This window comes from Salvia miltiorrhiza, unplaced genomic scaffold (assembly GCF_028751815.1).
Source record: "Salvia miltiorrhiza cultivar Shanhuang (shh) unplaced genomic scaffold, IMPLAD_Smil_shh original_scaffold_306, whole genome shotgun sequence".
In the NCBI taxonomy this organism is placed as follows: domain Eukaryota; kingdom Viridiplantae; phylum Streptophyta; class Magnoliopsida; order Lamiales; family Lamiaceae; genus Salvia; species Salvia miltiorrhiza.
In genome coordinates this window covers 176053-194701 of record NW_026651525.1, presented here as the reverse complement: position 1 = coordinate 194701, position 18649 = coordinate 176053, and the positions used below count along the sequence as shown (strand labels likewise).

Below are 18649 nucleotides of genomic sequence, written 5' to 3'. Positions count from 1 at the left end.
TTGGAACGAGGAAGACTTAGCGGCGGTTATCACCGAGGAGGTCAACCTTGTTGAGAACCAAGGTGCTTGGTTCATTGACACGGGCGCAACCGTGCACGTGTGCTCCGACAAGAGGCGCTTCTCTACCTACAAAGCTGTTGAAGGGAGGAAGCTAAGCATGGGTAACCAAGCGTCGTCGGAAGTTGCCGGAATGGGTGATGTGGTGCTCAAGCTTTCATCCGGCACGGAGATAACCTTGAAGGATGTGCTGCATGTCCCGGACATCCGCAAGAATCTCATCTCGGGGTCCATACTAGTTAATAAGGGCTTTAGACTAGTATTTGAGTCCGAGAAAGTTGTTGTAACCAAGTTTGGAAAGTACCTTGGTAGGGGTTTTCTCACCAATGGGCTTTTCAAGCTTAATGTTCAGCCTGTCAAGCGTGTAATTGGCAAAACTATCAATGAAAATGCTACTACTTCCTCTTACTTGGTTGAGTGTTGTGATTTATGGCATTGTAGATTAGGACATGTTAATCTAAATGCGATAAAAAGATTAGTAAATATGGATTTACTAAAAATAAACGAGTTTAACACTCAAAACAAATGTCAAATTTGTGTTGAAGCAAAAATGACGAAGTCTCCGTTTCATTCTGTGGAAAGGAGCACTAAACCTTTAGAACTAATCCACACCGACGTGTGTGATCTAAAGTTTGTGCAAACTCGAGGTGGTAAGAAGTACTTTATCACTTTTATTGATGACTGCACAAGGTATTGCTATCTTTATCTTCTAAGAAGTAAAGATGAGGCTATTGAAGCTTTCAAGAACTTCAAAACAGAAGCCGAGAATCAACTTGGTAGTCGAATTAAGATGGTTCGAAGTGATAGAGGGGGAGAATATGTTGCTCCGTTTGAGGAATTATGCAACGCTAGTGGTATAATACATCAAAAAACTGCTCCATATTCACCTCAATCTAATGGTGTTGCTGAACGCAAGAATCGAACTCTTAAGGAGATGATGAATGCCATGTTGATTAGTTCTGGGTTACCCCAGAACATGTGGGGGGAGGCTGTTCTATCAGCCAACTATATCCTCAACAAAATACCACTCAAGGGAAGGGACGTCACTCCCTATGAGTTGTGGAAAGGCAGAAAGCCCTCATACAAATACCTTAAAGTGTGGGGGTGTTTAGCCAAGGTACAAGTGCCTCCACCCAAACAAGTCACAATCGGTTCTAAAACAATTGATTGTATCTTTATTGGGTATGCACTAAACAGCAATGCACATCGCTTTTTGGTTCACAAATCAGATATTCCAACAATGACTGTAGGAATGACGATGGAATCAAATAACGCTGTCTACTTTGAGAATATCTTTCCTTGTAAAGACAAGGGAAAAGAAGCAGCTAGTACAAGCAACGATACTAGAGAAGAAGCTACTAGTTCTGAACCTGTTGAGACAGTGCCCGAATCGCGAAAGCGACCAGGCCCTGACCTTGAAGTGTCAGAACCAAGACGTAGTAAACGAGGCAGGATTGCCAAGGACTTTGGTCCAGAATATATCGCCTTCATGCTAGATGAAGAACCGTCATCTATCAAAGTGGCGTTCTCTAGACCAGACGGACTACTCTGGAGGGAAGCAGTCCAGAGTGAAATTGATTCAATCATGCAAAACCACACTTGGGTGTTGGTTGATTTACCCGAAGGTTGTAAACCTTTAGGATGTAAATGGATCCTAAAAAGGAAATATAAAGCTGATGGATCAATAGACAAATATAAGGCGCGCTTAGTCGTTAAAGGATTTAAGCAGCGTGAGGGGTACGATTTTTTCGATACCTATTCACCAGTGACGAGGATTACATCTATTCGAGTGCTTCTCGCGATTGCTGCTCTGCACAATCTTGAGATTCATCAAATGGATGTTAAAACAGCGTTCTTAAACGGTGATCTAGAAGAAGAAGTCTATATGGAACAACCTGAAGGGTTTGTAGTACCTGGACAAGAGAAAAAGGTATGCAAACTAGTAAAGTCTCTCTATGGACTGAAACAAGCGCCGCTGCAATGGCACTTGAAATTTGACAATGTCATGTTGTCAAATGGCTTCAAAATCAACGAATGTGACAAATGTGTCTACATCAAGAGCACTAGTAATGGGTACGTTATGGTGTGTCTCTATGTAGACGACATGTTGATTATGGGAAGCAACAATCGTATCATTGTTGATACAAAGAACATGTTAAAAAGAAATTTTGACATGAAAGACATGGGGTTAGCTGACGTGATCCTTGGAATGAAAATTCTCAGGACCACCGATGGAATAACTTTGACACAATCTCATTACATTGAGAAAGTGCTCAAAAGGTTTAATGCGTTTGACAAATCGCCTGTAAAAACCCCATTAGAACTCAACGTTCACATGAAGAAGAACACGGGTGAACCTGTTGCACAGGAAGAATATGCAAGAATCATTGGGTGCCTTATGTATATTACAAATTGCACTCGACCTGATCTTGCATGCCCAGTGAACAAATTGAGTCGCTATACAAGCAATCCAAGTAAAGAACATTGGAAAGCACTTGAGAGAGTTTTGAGATACTTAAAGTATACTCTAAATTTTGGAATACACTACACGAGATACCCCCCGGTACTTGAAGGGTACTGTGATGCTAACTGGATATCCGACGCGAAAGACTCGTTATCAACGAGTGGTTACGTGTTCACTATAGGGGAAGGAGCAATCTCGTGGAGGTCTACAAAACAGACATGTATTGCTAGATCAACTATGGAATCAGAGTTCATCGCTTTAGACAAAGCAGGTGAAGAAGCCGAATGGCTACGAAACTTTTTGGAAGATATTCCATGTTGGTCAAAACCCGTGCCGCCTGTCATGATAAACTGCGACAACCAAGCAGCTATTGGGAGGGCGAAAAGTGGGTTGTACAACGGTAAGTCTCGACACATACGTCGACGACATAATACCGTAAGACATTTGATCGAAAGTGGAGTTATCTCAATTGACTATATAAAGTCAATAGATAATCTGGCCGATCCGCTCACTAAAGCTTTGAATCGAGATCAAATGTATAAATTGCTAAAGGGAATGGGTGTCAAATCCACAATATAAGGATGATTATAGTGGTAACCCAACCATGATGACTGGAGATCCCAAGAACGTGGTTCAATGGGAAAACTAAGCTATAAGACTCCAAGTAGAACACTCAAACTACTTGCATTCCCTAGAGAGCAACTGAGTGTTGAAACCTGCTTAGTGGTAAGGTTAAGTCATTGACTTTTAATGATTCCTAAACACCTCAGGGAGGTTGAGTATAGCAGGATACTCGGAAAAGAATCACCTATATAAGTGAGATGTGGGGGCCGCATCGACCTAACGCTTATGAATCCAAAGAGATGTCCAAGGCCCGCAAAGGACAAAAACGTGAGAACGAAATGAGGTTGAGGCGTTAGTGTGTTAATACTGTTGTCTCGGTATACACGAAGGAGAAATGGTTCAAAGACATCAAGTTCTACCAATTCACCAGTATATCCGATAGTATTAACTAAGGATGGTTCAAGGCCGCAAACCACCTATTCTAATGCACTAAGGTCTCTTGAGAACAGAGCTTGTGTCTGCATTTGCATTTGGCTATTTCCACTCATGTGGGGGATTGTTGGAAATTGGTTGTGAGTAACCAATCTTTGAGAATTTTTCGAGTACCGAAAACATTTAATTTAGCATAATTAAATGGGACAGGATCGATCTACGTTCCGAGTAGATGATCGTAGTATATTTATTTACTCAAAACCGATTTCCGGTGAGTGAGAAATAATTGTTTAAAGTTGGGTACTTGAAACATTGAGCTGTGGGAAAAGATAAGCATTAAATAAGATTTAATGCTTATCCCACATCGGAATGTGGATAACATTTATTACAGTATAAAAGCTATTACATCATAGGATGTAATAAAACTGTGTGCACACGTGACGGGTTGCACAGCCCACACGCGCGCGCCGCCGCCGCCGCCGCCCGCCCGGCCCCGGCCCCGGCCCCGTCGCCCGACGCCCGGCGCCCGGCCCCGGCCCCGGCCCCGTCGCCCGACGCCCGGCGCCCGGCCCCGGCCCCGGCCCCGTCGCCCGTCGCCCGGCGCCCGGTCCCGGTCCCGTCCCCGTCACCCGACGCGCGGCCGTGGACTTGGATCTTGGCAATTGGTCTTTGGGTGGTCTTTGGGCTGGCCTTTGGGCCTACCCTAGGCCCACATCGACCCTTATCCTTTTGGACCAACGAAAACTTGGTTCGAGGCCCAACTCGGTTGGGCCTACGCGCATGCACACGAAGCCCGCTCGGGCTTGGCCCGGGAGCACCCTTGGTCTCCCAGGAAGCTTCCACATTACTGCAGAGCCGTTACTTCTGTAACCGCTGTCGGAGAATTCATGGCAAATTCAAACAGCAGGGCTGTTACGTCCGTTTCTGTCTGTAACTCCCGACACACTTAAATACCATCAATGGTATTAACTCCCCCTATTGATGTGGACTGTGCCCTATAAATAGGACAGCCACTCCATGCATCCATACACCTGAAAATCATCACAAGCAACATCACTCTGACACTCTGCATACTGCATCTGTTGAGTTCTGTTCTCGCCTCGTTCCAGTTCGCCGGAGCTCGTTGGTGTGCGGTGCTGCTACCTACGAGACGAAGCCGTTTCATCTTTGGGGACGACACGCCAAACCGAGAGCACTACCGGGGCGTATCTCGTCTTGCGGACAGAGGACCTTCCTCGACTCGGCTGCCTTTACTGGTTATTAGATTGTAATTTTCAATACAGTTTTTCCCTTGTATTCTCAACTCCTACATTTCTGTTTCATTGTACTACGCCCGCAAGCTGTAATTCCAACAAGGATATGGTCTATTAGCGCCTATCTACCACTACAAAACCTACAACAACACTTTTCTACCCCTACGACTACGGTTTTTAACACTAGTCTATCAGCATTTTTCTTGAAGTGGCGATGGATCTTTAAAGATGTGACCAAAGAAATGAACGAACGAGTTGATATGAGGTTAGAAGATGCGATATCATGGGCTGAAACTGGTTGCACCGTCATGCTTGATGGATGCAAATGGCCGGAGTTTATGGTGAGTGTTTTGGTGAAAATCATCACAAGATTTCATTGATCACAATATTGTGTTTAGAAAAAAACTCGCTTCAACGCACCGTGATTACAAACTCAAATTCTTTGCATTTATCTAACATGTACATTAACTATAGCTAGGCTCCGAATAATATTAATGAAGGTAAATAAGTCAAGCGGGATTTTGCAAGCCACTCAAAAGAAAACTCGCTCGAACTCGCACGATTAGGGCTCAACTCTACTCGACTTAGTTGGAATCCTTTTGCACCATCTAATACACTGCTAACACGGAAAATTTGTATATAATTAATATATCTATATATATATTTATAAATAAATATTAAAATTATTTCTGTGTTGTCCAATTAAAAGTTGTAGATCATAAATATGTCTCCTAATTTTCTCTATTCTATAACTTTTGTGTAATTAAGACTAATGTTAATGTCTGCAATAATATTATGGACTTTTGTTAGCACTTAATCCTTATTCATATATTAAAAACAACAAACATCTAAAAAATAGAATGAAGTTTTTATGCCAAGTTTCAGCGCAAGAGAAGTTTAGCAGAGACACCTATAAGAGAAGGATGAAGATGGGCAGGAATGGGTGAGGGATATGGTCTTCCTTAGGTACAACTTTGTACCTGGCAAGACCAACGTCGTGTCCGATGAGCTCGACCTAGTCAATGACTGTATCCGGGATGAATCGAGGAACCACATTTCCCAAAACGGCGACGCATCAGGGATGGAGATGGATCGATGCTGGAGATATATATGTAGACCATCTGTTCTTGGTTTGGGAAGATGATACTGGACTTTGTGATTCAATTTTTTCATCATTTGTAATCTGTTTTATTTCAATTTATGATGCTACATGCTACATATTTTTGCAGTCGATATCTTCATTCTTGCTGTTGTGCTTATTTTATTTATGATGATATAAAAATATGATGACTATCATGTATACACGAGTACGTGGTGTATAATGACATACCCCCTCACTCCGTTCTCCAGTTTCTTACTCCCTTTGCCATTTTAGTTTGTCCCTCAAATCTATATGTCTATTTCTATTTTTCATAAAATTACTTAACACAATCTCATAAAAGTGAGATCCTTATTTCACTTTAACACTATAATAAAAATTAGACTATTATTCCACTTACAACACACTTAACTATTTTATCAAAAGCTCGCGTCATTCTCAAAAGGGAAAAGAATTGGACGTAGATGGAATATATATGAAATACTCCGTATGAAATAAGAAATTTAGAACTCAAAATACTATTATAAGTTCAGAATAATACTATTAAAGAGTCTAAATAAATTTAGACGGATTTTAAATGTCATGGTAAAAATTCGCACGAACTCGCACGGACGTTAAGAATCAAACTCTTCCAATCCAATTAGAATAAATTAATATATACTACTATTAATTAATACATATGATGTCACTAATAGTATTCTTTTAACTGATATTCCATGAATTTGAGTGTCATGGAAAAAGTACGCTCGAACTCCGCACGATTAAAACTCACACTATTATATTTGATTCGGCTCAGCTAAATATCATTTTATATATACCATCTAAAATGTACGTGGGTAGATTATTTTACTAAATGGATTGGATTTGGGTGCTGTAAAATCACCAAGCTTATGTTGGAGAATCAATTCAACATCTCGGAGAAAAAATGCAAGCCATTTTTCACTAAAAATTGCAAGCTAATGTCATTCTCAAAAGGGAAAAGAATTAGGCGTAGATGGAATATATATGAAATAAGAAATTTAGAACTCAAAATACTATTATAAGTTCGGAATAATACTAGTATTAAAGAGTCTAAATAAATTTAGACGAATTTTAAATGTCATGATAAAAACTCGCTCGAACTCGCACTGTTAAGAATCATCAAACTCTCCCAATCCAATTCGAATAAATTAATACTACTATTTAATACATACGATTAAAACTCACACTATTATATTCGATTTGGTTCAATTGATATCATTTTACACTATTAACTCCACCAAATCCACAAAGTTTTTCATGCCTCAACAAGATTTTTCTTTCTACAATTCTCATGTGATTGCTCGAAATTAGAAATTGGATTCATGTGACCCACATAATTGAGTTGAAACCAATTATAGCAACTCGCTCAAACTTTATGAGCCACTTGACATGAGAAAAATATAAACATTAAAAACACTAAAGATAAAAGATGTACATTATTGCTTCAAACACATTTATTATAGGCTCTGAAACAATATTAAGAACGTAGTGTAAATAAATTGCACCAAATTTTGAATGTCATGGAAAAAGCTCGCTCGAACTCCGCACGTGCGATCATGACTGGTCACACACGATTTGTCTCGGCTGGGCTTGAATCATTTTACGTCATGCAAAGTGGCACCAATTAAGTTAATCGTGATGATAAATTTGTGTTGTCTAAGCTAGTAAGCAAGTTGTTTCGAAGGTAAAGAGTATTCTAGATAAGTATAGTTTCGAAGGAGCAAGTTGTTTATGAAAAGAGAATATCAGTAGACTGATATGGATACAAGAGGGCGTAGTGTTAGACATGATGAGAGGCGTTATAGAAGAAAAAATTGGGGTGGCGTCAACTTCTTGCAGGGGCAGGGAGACATATATCCCACCACCGCTAGCTGCTGATGCTTTTGATAAAGAAAGCTAAGATGCACATCGGTAGATGAGAAGGGACTGGATTTCGATGCTGTCAATTCTCCCAGCTTTCATAGCATCATCTCCCGCTTCTGTCAAGCTCCTACAGTTGAGGAGTTAAAAGGATGAATCTTTAAATATGTGATCAAAGAAATGAACGAGCGAGTTGATGATGAGGTGAAGATCATGGGCAGAAACTGGTTGCACCAGCATGCTTGATGGATGCAGATGGCCGGAGTTTCGTGAAAATCATCACAAGATTCATTCGCTCGTCTCACGTAACTCATTTGTGTTCAGAAAAAATTCGCTTCAACGCATTGCGATTACAAATTATCTCAAATTCTTTACATTTATCTAACATGTACATTAATTATAGGCTCAGAATAGTATTAAGTGGGATTTTGCAAGCCACTCGAAAGAAAACTCGCTCGAACTCGCACGATTAGGACTAAACTCTACTAGACTTGGTTGGAATCCTTTACACCATCTAATACATTGCTAACACAGAAAATTTGTATGTACTATACCTATATATTTATGAATTATTTCAATGTTGTCCAATTAAAAGTTGTAGATCATAAATATGTCACCTAATTTTCAAGGTTTTATATAAACGAATTACTAATAATATATGGTGTGATCATTTTTAGTTATTTTATATATTGTATATATCTAGATGAACACACATTATGTTAGGGTTGTATACGAATCAAATAATTTTGTTCGATTCGGTATTCGTATTCGAATTTTGATATTCATATTCGAAAATTTACGAATCGAATCCAAATACAAATAATATTTTTGATTCGATTAGTTACCAAATACAAATTGAAAATTTTGATATTCGATTCGATATTCGTAAGTATTCGATTTGATTAAATATTTATAATATATATATATATATATATATATATATATATTATTTATAACTATCTAATCTAATTATAATTGAATAGAGATAACTAATGAAAGATATAACAACAACCAATCTAAACCTTATGATTAAATAGATAAGCTAATAAATTATAATTAAATGTATTAAACAAAAAACAAAAATGATTAAAACTAAATCTTAATATCTCTAAGCCCTAAATTCAAGAGCAAAACGCTCACCTTTCTTTCACTTTCATATCTCTAGGTTGAATATAGAATTTTATATTGTTTAGAATATTATTTTAGATATTTTTTTATATATAATTTTGAATTGAATCGAATATTCGAATCAAATACGAATAGTTTGAATATCAATTCGAATCGAATACGAATCAAATTTATTATTCGAAAGGTATTCGAATATTGATTCGAATCTTGAATAATTTCATGAATACAAATCGAATATAGTGCTATTCGTTTCGATTCGATTCGTTTACAACCCTATTATTATTAAATATAGTTATTTTTGTAAATATAAAGTATTATTAATCAAAAATATATAGCATGGTTTTGCACACCCTAACCACAATGATAGATATATTTTGGATTTTACAAATATAAAGAAGAGAGAACATTAATTATGCAATTTTTGAATAAGTTATCCATCAAATTCAGATCATGAACAACACCACTCCATCATTCATCGCCACTCCAATTATTCTTCACCTTGGGTCCCGTCGGCCCATCCTTCCCAAAAACCTCATCTATCACCTTCACCAAACCCTCCAACGCCTTCTTCAACTTCCCCGGCAGCAGCTTCTTCACCCTCCTCACTTCCACCGCCGTATCGTATTTCTCCGTCGGCCCCCATTTTCTCTCGTAGCTCAACCACGCCGGCTCCGCCACCCCCTCCGCCGCCACCACCGCGAACCTCGCCCCCGCATCCATCACCTTATCGCTCCTCGCCCAATCATTCCTTATCCCGACCCCATCCCCCGGCCCCTGCAGATACAGCCCCTCCTCATAATTCCCGGCATGCCCATTCCTCGACGCGTACCACACAAATCTATTGCCGCTTTGAAACTGCAGCAGACGAGAATCAACCCATCTCCCGCCGCTGTGTTGGGAGAAGTAGACTTTGTGAAGAGCCCCATCGAAATTGCTCACCCTCAGCGTCACGTGCTCCCAATCGCCCACGTGCTCGCCGGCTCTCCCCAGCGACAGCCGCTTAATCAACCCAACTTTTGCGATTGCATGGCCATTGAAAGGGTAAAACAACCACACCTGAATATCCGTGAAGGTCCCGCCGAGGATCGGTTTGAAGTGGACGTAAGCCTCCGCACTCGGTAAATCCCCAACCCTAACCCTATCCCTGGCTCCGCGCTCGGCCGGGAGGTCGAGCCAGTACAAGCCGTCGCCGGAGCCTCCCCGAGGGAGGTTCGCGCCGTCCGGCTCGACCCGGACCGGGTTCGATTCCTCCCCTTTCTTGTACAGCAATGCACCGTTGCTGAAAAAGCAGTTAACCGAAGCGGGGAGGTAGCTCTCATCGGGGTGGAAGTATACATACGGTGCGTAAGCTCGAAACACAGCTTCCATTTGGCTTCGGCTAAGCCTGCCGCTTGTGTAATTAGGGTTCTTGTTAATCAAACTAGATAACGCGACGGCGTCGTTTTGGATGACGAATGTGCCCACGCTTACTGGCTGCGCGCCGGCGCCTCTAATTCTGGGCCGCAATCCGTAGACGTTTATGCCTTGGCTCCAAATCCAGTCGTCTATCTCGGTATCGGCCGTGAAGTCGGATCGGACGCATCGGATCTTGTCCGGGGACGGCTTTTCCGGCGAGGTGGTGACGACGAGGCCGAGGGATTTGTAACCGTCGGGTGGAATTGGGAGCCAGAAAAAGGCTGGGTTGCCGGAGCTGTTATCGTTGGACCAAATTAGAGAGTAGTTGGTCGGCTGCGTCAGAATTTGCGCCGATTGATCGGTTTTTGCCACCAAAACCCAACCGGAAAGCGGGCGGTTGTTGGGCTGAGCGTAGCTGCCGAGCATCGAAAATCCATCTGGGATTGGGGAAGGTTCGAAAAAGGTTGCACCTGAATCGTCTGGCCCTCCTTTGTCTGTCGCCCAAATTCTGTGAAACGACGTCACTTGTCGGACTTGCAGGCCTCCCAGATCGATCTCTCCCGTCGCAAAATCACCACCTGATCACATTAAAGATTAATTAATGACAAAATGTAACAGTTTTATATAAAAGATTAAAGGTTTGATTTTTGTTGGTATATAAATATATATATATACCTGCAGGCCAATTGGGCAGCGGAGAAGGAAGTGTGAAATTGGTGTCGATGGGCAAAGCGTGGGTTTTGTGGAAAAAGGAATTGCAGAGCACCAACAATTTAAATTTGATAATAAGTGACAATTTGAAATGGCTACACGAACCTAGGCGAATTCCCACAAATAGTAACAGAAACAGATGTGTAATAAGCATATTCCATGCATTATCAACACTGAGAATTGTCATTTTGGGAAATTTTAAACACCGGGTAATAATTCGGTTTGGGGCTGTCCCCAGCTAGCTCCTTCAGTAAAAGATGAAGAGGAAAGAAATGAATTCTTTAACATGAAAAGTCAAATTTTGTGAAGAAAATTACTATATCACTCACTGAAAACCTAATTAATTCATTTTTAAGAAAAAGTTTAACGCCAGATATGTACTAACCGCAGATGTATTGATTCATTTATAAATCTTTTAGGCATAGATCCTTGGGAGATATGATCATGAAAATCGGTTTAATTGATTTCAGAATTTTAGGAATCATAATGGAACTCCCTTTATTATTATTTGTGGGATCGCAAAAATATAGTATCCACCTTCCTTGCTTTTTAAACATATTAATTAGAAAATTAAATGTAATTATAAAAAGTACATTAATACTTCTACATACCTATTTACTGGTACAAAATTAAAAGATTGATAATTAAAAGCAACACAGTAAGGGATATTATAAATAAAAAATAGTAAAAAATAATATAGAAAGTTGACTACAATTTTGGGATGAAAAAGAAAAAAGATAGAGTAGTACGTACACTAGACAGAGAGTATATGTCTTGAATATGAAAAAATCACAAATTTTATATTTTATAAATATATTACATTTACATATATATATTATTGATAATGTGATTTCATGTATTAAATCAACTATTCAAGCTTTATGAATACCACATAATATTGTTAACTGTAAATATTTAAAACACCTCAAAAAACGTGTTGCAATTTGCAAATGCATATATGTAGTTTTAATATGCTTTAAGCGGTTGTGTCATTTTCCATTTTTTTTAGATACCAATTTCTTTCGGTATATATATGCACTACAACAAAAATATTGTTCAATAATGACTTAATTTTAGTGATATCAAGATACACACAATTCACATCACCGGGACTGCGGTACACATCACAAAATCTTTAACATTATTGTAATTTCAATTATTATTTGAAAATTACATCTGTTTTATTTTTTACACACCAAAAAAAAACATCTTTTACATACCTCTCCTCTCCCCCTCCCAAACTAGTTTTTTTAAGGAAACAAAACGAATAAGAAGCAATTACAAATGTAATTGAAATGAAATAATAGCCAAAACGTTTTTCCAAAAAAATAAATAAAAATCCCTACCTTTTAGATGGAAAAGCTTGATGGATCCTTAATTGCAGTAGCCGATATCGAGCAGGATTTAGATATGATATTTTCTCTTCTTCCCTTTTTTTCTTTCCTTTCCTTTAATTAGTGTTACTCTTGGTTGGATTAATTTGATGTGATCTACAATTTCTACACATCATTCAGTTACTATTTACTGAAAGAAAATAGTAAAATGGGCTTTGTAAAGTTGAAACAGGTCTTGAAAATCCCTAAACTCGGCCACAGCATACAAGAGAGGATGAAATAACTCACTATAATTAAAGTGAATTTCTTATCGTGCGTATCATGCATACAAGAGAGCTATTCTAACGTAGGTTTGTTACTTTCTAACCACTTAACATTACTTAAATATTGCTCTTATTAACAATATTTAATGTATAAAGGATTAGTGCTCAATATCTTAATTTGGACCCGGGATTTCTTATGCATTTGTTGAGAATGATCTAGATAAAAATAGAGATTATCACATATTAATGATTGGGCACATCAAATGTTTGAACTATTGATGTGGTAAGGCCACATATGAATTTATATGTTATGTGTTTAATTATTTAAATGTTTATTTATTTGTTTACTTAGCCAACGCATGAGTCATAAATTAATCTCTTATTATCATTAGAGGAGATAAGTATATATATCTAATACTCCCTCCGTCCCACGAATCTTGATGTATTTGTTTTCGGCACGAGAATTAAGGAGTTGTAGATTAGTGTTTTAAGTGTGTAGATAATAAAGTAAAAAAGTGATAAAATAGAAGTGTGTAAGTAATAACTAATAAAGTAGAAAGATTCGTGAGACAGAGGGAATAGTAGATACTTTAGTGTTAGATGTGCTTGTAAAATTATAAATACTTTTAGTCTACGGAGGATATATATAATTTTGAAGATGTATTATTACAATTTATTTGAAAACAACCAAAGAATATAAAAACGAAAAGACATAGTATATGAAATAAAAAAATACTCCTATGTATATAGAATTAATTATAAGTTGGGCTTTTGTTTATGTCTGGAGTTGAATGTGGAGCTAAGTTTAGCCCGCTATAAACTCAACTCCTTCTCCCAATAGGTTCTAACACAGATCGAATGGGTATTGGGCCTACATAGCCTACTCTATTTTTTTTTCTTTCTTCTTTTTATGAAAAATTTGTCCAACATTATTATCTTCTAGATACATGGTCATATCCAATTAAATTTTGGTTAATCATAATTTACTAGTATTTGCTGTTATGCCATGCATGATAATGATCTTATATATTTTTAGTTATAAAAAAAATCTATAAATATTTATAGTATAGTAATAATAGCTAAAAATGTGAACTTTTAATAATATTTATTTAGTTATACATATTCTGCATTTATTTATATAATTGGATACGATATTAATAATATTATAAAAATAAATTCTAAATAAGTCATAACATTAATTGACACGGATATTGACTTTTTTTAATATTTTATTTTATTATTTAGCCTATCTATTATTTATGTTTCACTAATTAGTAATGTTTGGTTGTTAGTGTGACACATAATCAATTTGTGTAACCATTTATATTTGAAAATTCAAAGAGGTTCAGCTGGTTAGCGAGTATATTATACTCCCTCCGTCCAATGAGTCTTGACACATTTTCATCGTTTTTTTTTTAAATCGGGCATGAATATTACTTGATATTTCCATGTGCACTTTTTTAATGTTGAATCTTTTATATTATTATTATTATACTTATCACTAATATTTTATTTCAAATTGTTATTGCAAAGGATATTCTTGTGCTTAAAAAAATCAGGTAACTAGCGAGCATTGTTATGTATACTTGAAAATAGAATGAGTAATAAAATTATTTTTTAATTATATTTATGACTGGTACATAAGTACATATATTTTAGATCGATTTTAGTGGATAAATTGTACTAATTTTATCATTTTAGTTCATTGTCCTACTTTACTACGATTAATGAGTTTATATGACAAATACCTACACAAAATATAAAATTAATTTTATACTCCCTTTGTCCCATTAAAAGTGACTTGTATTTTATTTTGTGCATGTCTCATTATAAATGGCTTGTTTCCACAAATGAAAAAATTGAATCCTTAAAAAAGTATGGGCTCTATCACTTTTAACACATTTACATATTATCCTTAATTATCGTGTCAAAAAATTTTGAGTCACTTGTAATGAGATGGAGGGAGTAATTTTTAATTATAAATTACAATATAAAGTAAGTTATATACTAGTTTAGTTGTAATACGTATGAGGCAAATATGAGCTACTAGGTATATGGTAGTATTTGTCGTTTTTTAAAAAAGAAAATACGAATTAGAGAACAATATTTTGAAGAATAACGTATATTACGCCCATTTACGCCCCTTTCAAAGCCGTGAATAAAGTGTAAAACCGCCACGTTCCAACTCAACATGAGGCGCCCCGTGCTCCCTAATTGGCTCGGTGTAGATAGGCCATACGTAGGCAATAGCTTTCTTCCCCTGTAGGCCTGTACTAAAAAATATTTCATCGTTTGGCGCCCATTCTCCTCTTTCCAGTTTTTCGCTTAGGGTTTTAAAATCTCTCCACCTCCCCCACTCTCCCTCAAATCCACGCACTCGACTCGACCAACAAAATCTCCCAAATCTGAAACCCTACATCGCCTCAAAATGGATGCGGTTCAATTGACGGAAGGCGCAATATCTTCTTTGTCGAGCCCCGACACCGACAAGGCTAGCTTGAAGCCGGTATTGCAGGTCTACGATGTACGCCCCGTCAGTCCTCAGAATCACAACTCCGAGCGATACCGGCTCATGCTTTCCGACGGCGAGTTCCTTCAGCAAGGAATGCTGGCCACCCAGCGCAATGAAATGGTCAAATCGAATATGCTGATGAAAGGCTCCATCGTCCGGTTGATGCAGTTCGTCTGCAACGTTGTCCAGAATCGCAGGTGAGTATTCTTCAATTGACGCTGTGTTTTTTTTTTTCTCATTCTTCTTTTTATTGAAATTGAAAATTGCGGTTGCTTTGAAGTGATTCAAGTTATGATTCTATTCCTGGCTATAGATTCCGTGAGAGCCGCTGTAGTGGGGAATCTGTTTTATTTCTCAGAGGGAAATACTAAGTACTCCATATTTTATTATCAAGATGGAGTTTTTGGTGATATTTGATAATTAAATCTTATGATCATTGCTTTTTTGCTTTTGTAATGAATTAACTGCACTATCTTGTCGTGTACTTGTGAATACCTGGAGCGATTTCATTTGAATCTAGACTAGTTCCCAATTTCGCCCTCCAGAGAAAAAAAGTTATAATCTATGTCTACTAACCTGTGGGTTTAAGAACAGCATCATTCCCAGTTCTTCTACTTCAGATATCTATGCCCTGTCAGATTTTTAGACAAGCTTCGAATGTGGTAATATAGATATGGAACCAAATGAATACTAGGTCTATTAGTCCACCATCTGTCATTTCATATATATGCACAATAATAGAGATTTACATATTGGTTTTATTTATTTATTCATCGTTAGTCTTTTTCAGTAGGTGTAGTATCTACATAATTTCATTACACACACATCGTTCTTGTACAGTCATAGTTTTATGTTAAAGATTCTTATCCATGTCATGGGCTTTGAGCAGGATTATCATCATCATTGATCTAGAGGTGTTAGTTAGAGAATGTGAGATTATTGGTCAACCTAAGACATATCCATTCATGGCTGATGGCACCCCTCATGTAGCCAAACCACCTGCACGAACTCAGCTGATAAATCAGCCAGCTAACCCTGCTGAGTCATCATTTAGCGTTTCCTCTCCAAGGCCAACTATGGGTGCTGGCCCTGCTGTAGCGCACTTTCAACAGTCAGGGGAAGACTACAATTCAGGCTCACATTCATACAGTAGTTCTTTTTCTGGAAATATGAACTCAGGAAGATATAATCCTTCGAACGCGTCGGCAATATATCCCAAACCTGAAGTTGATTCAGGCATTCCACGGGCTCATATGAACAATTATGCCCGCCCACCTAGTTCCTTGTATCAGCAGCCGTCTCCAATGTTTGCAAATAGAGGACCAATTGCTAAAAATGAAGCTCCTCCAAGAATAATTCCAATTGCAGCACTGAATCCATATCAAGGCAGATGGACAATCAAGGCCAGAGTGACGGCAAAGAGTGAACTCAGGCTGTACAATAATCCTCGAGGTGATGGAAAAGTGTTTTCATTTGATCTTCTTGATTCTGATGGTGGAGAAATAAGGGTCACTTGCTTCAATGCTGTTGCAGATCAATTTTACCATCAAATTGAGTCCGGTAAGGTTTATATGATCTCCAGAGGGACACTGAAAGCTGCACAGAAAGCTTTTAATCACCTACGCAATGATTATGAGATAATGCTGGACAATACATCAACTGTGCAACCTTGTTATGAAGATGATAAGTCCATCCCACAGCAGCAATTTCATTTCCGTCCCATAAGTGATATTGAAGGCCTGGACAACAACAGTATTTTGGATCTAATTGCTATTGTTTCATCAATCAATCCACCCAGCTCTATAATGAGGAAAAATGGTACTGAAACTCAGAAAAGGACTCTCCAATTGAAGGACATGTCTGGGAGAAGTGTTGAGTTGACTTTGTGGGGAAACTTCTGCAATGCTGAAGGACAAACGCTGCAAACCATGTGTGATTCTGGCCAATTTCCTGTTTTAGCAGTGAAATCTTGTAGGGTTAATGATTTCAATGGAAAATCTGTGGGCACCATATCCAGTAGTCAGTTGTTTATAGAGCCTGATTTTCCTGAGCTTCAGAGACTTAAAACTTGGTTCAACAGCAATGGAAAGAACACACCTGCTATACCTCTATCAAGGGAAGCAGGTACAGCCCGCACTGATGTACGCAAAACCATATCCCAGATCAAAGATGAAAAGTTGGGGACCTCTGAGAAACCAGATTGGATCACAGTTTCTGCCACTCTAATTTACATAAAAGTTGATAATTTTTCTTATACCGCATGCCCGATCATGATTGGAGATCGACAATGCAACAAAAAGGTTACTAATAATGGGGATGGAAAATGGCGTTGCGAGAGATGTGACCAGTCTGTTGATGAGTGTGATTATAGGTATATCCTCCAGATGCAAATCCAGGATCACACTGGCATAACATGGGTGACTGCATTTCAGGAGAGCGGAGAGGAGATAATGGGTAGATCAGCCAAAGAGCTGTACTACATGAAGCATGAGGAACAAGATGAGGAGAAATTCAGTGAGGTGTTGCGTGATATCCTTTTTACAAAATTTATGTTCAAACTGAAAGTGAAGGAAGAGACTTTCAGCGACGAACAGCGCGTGAAGTCAACAGTGGTGAAAGCAGAGAAGGTTAACTTCCAAACAGAAGCCAAGTATCTACTGGATTTGGCGGCTAAATCCAAAAATGAGGACTTAGGTTCACTACCTCCTAAAAGTGAAGGTATGTCAGCATCTGGGCTGACTACTGTTGGATTTGGTGGAAGTGGAGAACCTGCGACAGCTGCTGCTATGAATTACAGTGGAGTTACTAATAATGTGGCCAGAGAGGGTGGTGCAAGTATGAGTCAATCTGGTAACCAGTATGGTGGCTCGAGATATCCTTCCACTGGAATATATACAAGTTGTGGTAGCTGTGGAAGCTCTGGGCATAGCTCTGCGAATTGCCCAAGCCTCATGACTGCCCCGGGACAATCTTATGGAACTGGTCTTGGCAGTAGGGCGACGCTTGGGGATAATGGTGTTGGGGCTAGTGGTGGTGCGTCTGGCGAGTGCTTTAAATGCCATCAAACCGGGCACTGGGCAAGGGACTGCCCAGGTGTTAGCAATGCTCCTCCTGCTTATGGAACCTATAATGCCAACTCCGTATCTGGGGCTGGTGGTGGTGCGTCTGGCGAGTGCTTTAAATGCCATCAAACCGGGCACTGGGCAAGGGACTGCCCCGGTGTTGGCAATGCTCCTGCTTATGGGACCAATAATGCCAATACCGGGCGATATGGAATGGCACCGAAGCAATACGTGGGCGGCTTTTGAGATTCAAGTAGCTGATGATATCTTTTGCCTCTATGAAATGAAAGATTTGTGTTTTTAACGAAGCAGGCTGCCAGGCCATGTGTTTTGATTTCTGCCAAGTGGTTTGTTATGAATATGATGCGTAGTGCTTTTGTAAATTAATTATTTTTCTTCTATGAAATACATATTAGACTTTTCATCATAAGATCATGGTAGTAACTAACTAAGAATATGGAGTAATAATTTTCTACGGTGAAGCAAATTCTCTC

General features: G+C 38.6%; 2 protein-coding genes across 3 annotated transcripts; one reads left to right on the top strand and one right to left on the bottom strand.

Annotated features, from left to right (window-relative positions):
- Positions 1-9233: 9233 nt before the first annotated feature.
- Positions 9234-12521, bottom strand: LOC131004073 (hypothetical protein At1g04090-like). 2 transcript variants are annotated; one of them, XM_057930670.1, is made up of 2 exons: positions 12331-12521; positions 9234-10851 (listed from the first exon to the last, which is right to left on the bottom strand). In XM_057930670.1, the coding sequence occupies exon 2, from the start codon at positions 10697-10699 to the stop codon at positions 9347-9349; it is 1353 nt and encodes a 450-aa protein (XP_057786653.1). In that variant the 5' UTR covers positions 10700-10851; positions 12331-12521; the 3' UTR covers positions 9234-9346. The 2 variants fall into 2 exon arrangements, with proteins under 2 accessions (XP_057786653.1, XP_057786652.1); XM_057930669.1 differs by lacking the exon at positions 12331-12521 and adding an exon at positions 10949-11295.
- A 2336-nt stretch (positions 12522-14857) lies between these two features.
- Positions 14858-18579, top strand: LOC131004071 (replication protein A 70 kDa DNA-binding subunit A-like). Its single transcript, XM_057930664.1, has 2 exons — positions 14858-15290; positions 15983-18579. The coding sequence occupies exons 1-2, from the start codon at positions 15010-15012 to the stop codon at positions 18399-18401; spliced, it is 2700 nt and encodes an 899-aa protein (XP_057786647.1). The 5' UTR covers positions 14858-15009; the 3' UTR covers positions 18402-18579.
- Positions 18580-18649: the final 70 nt, after the last annotated feature.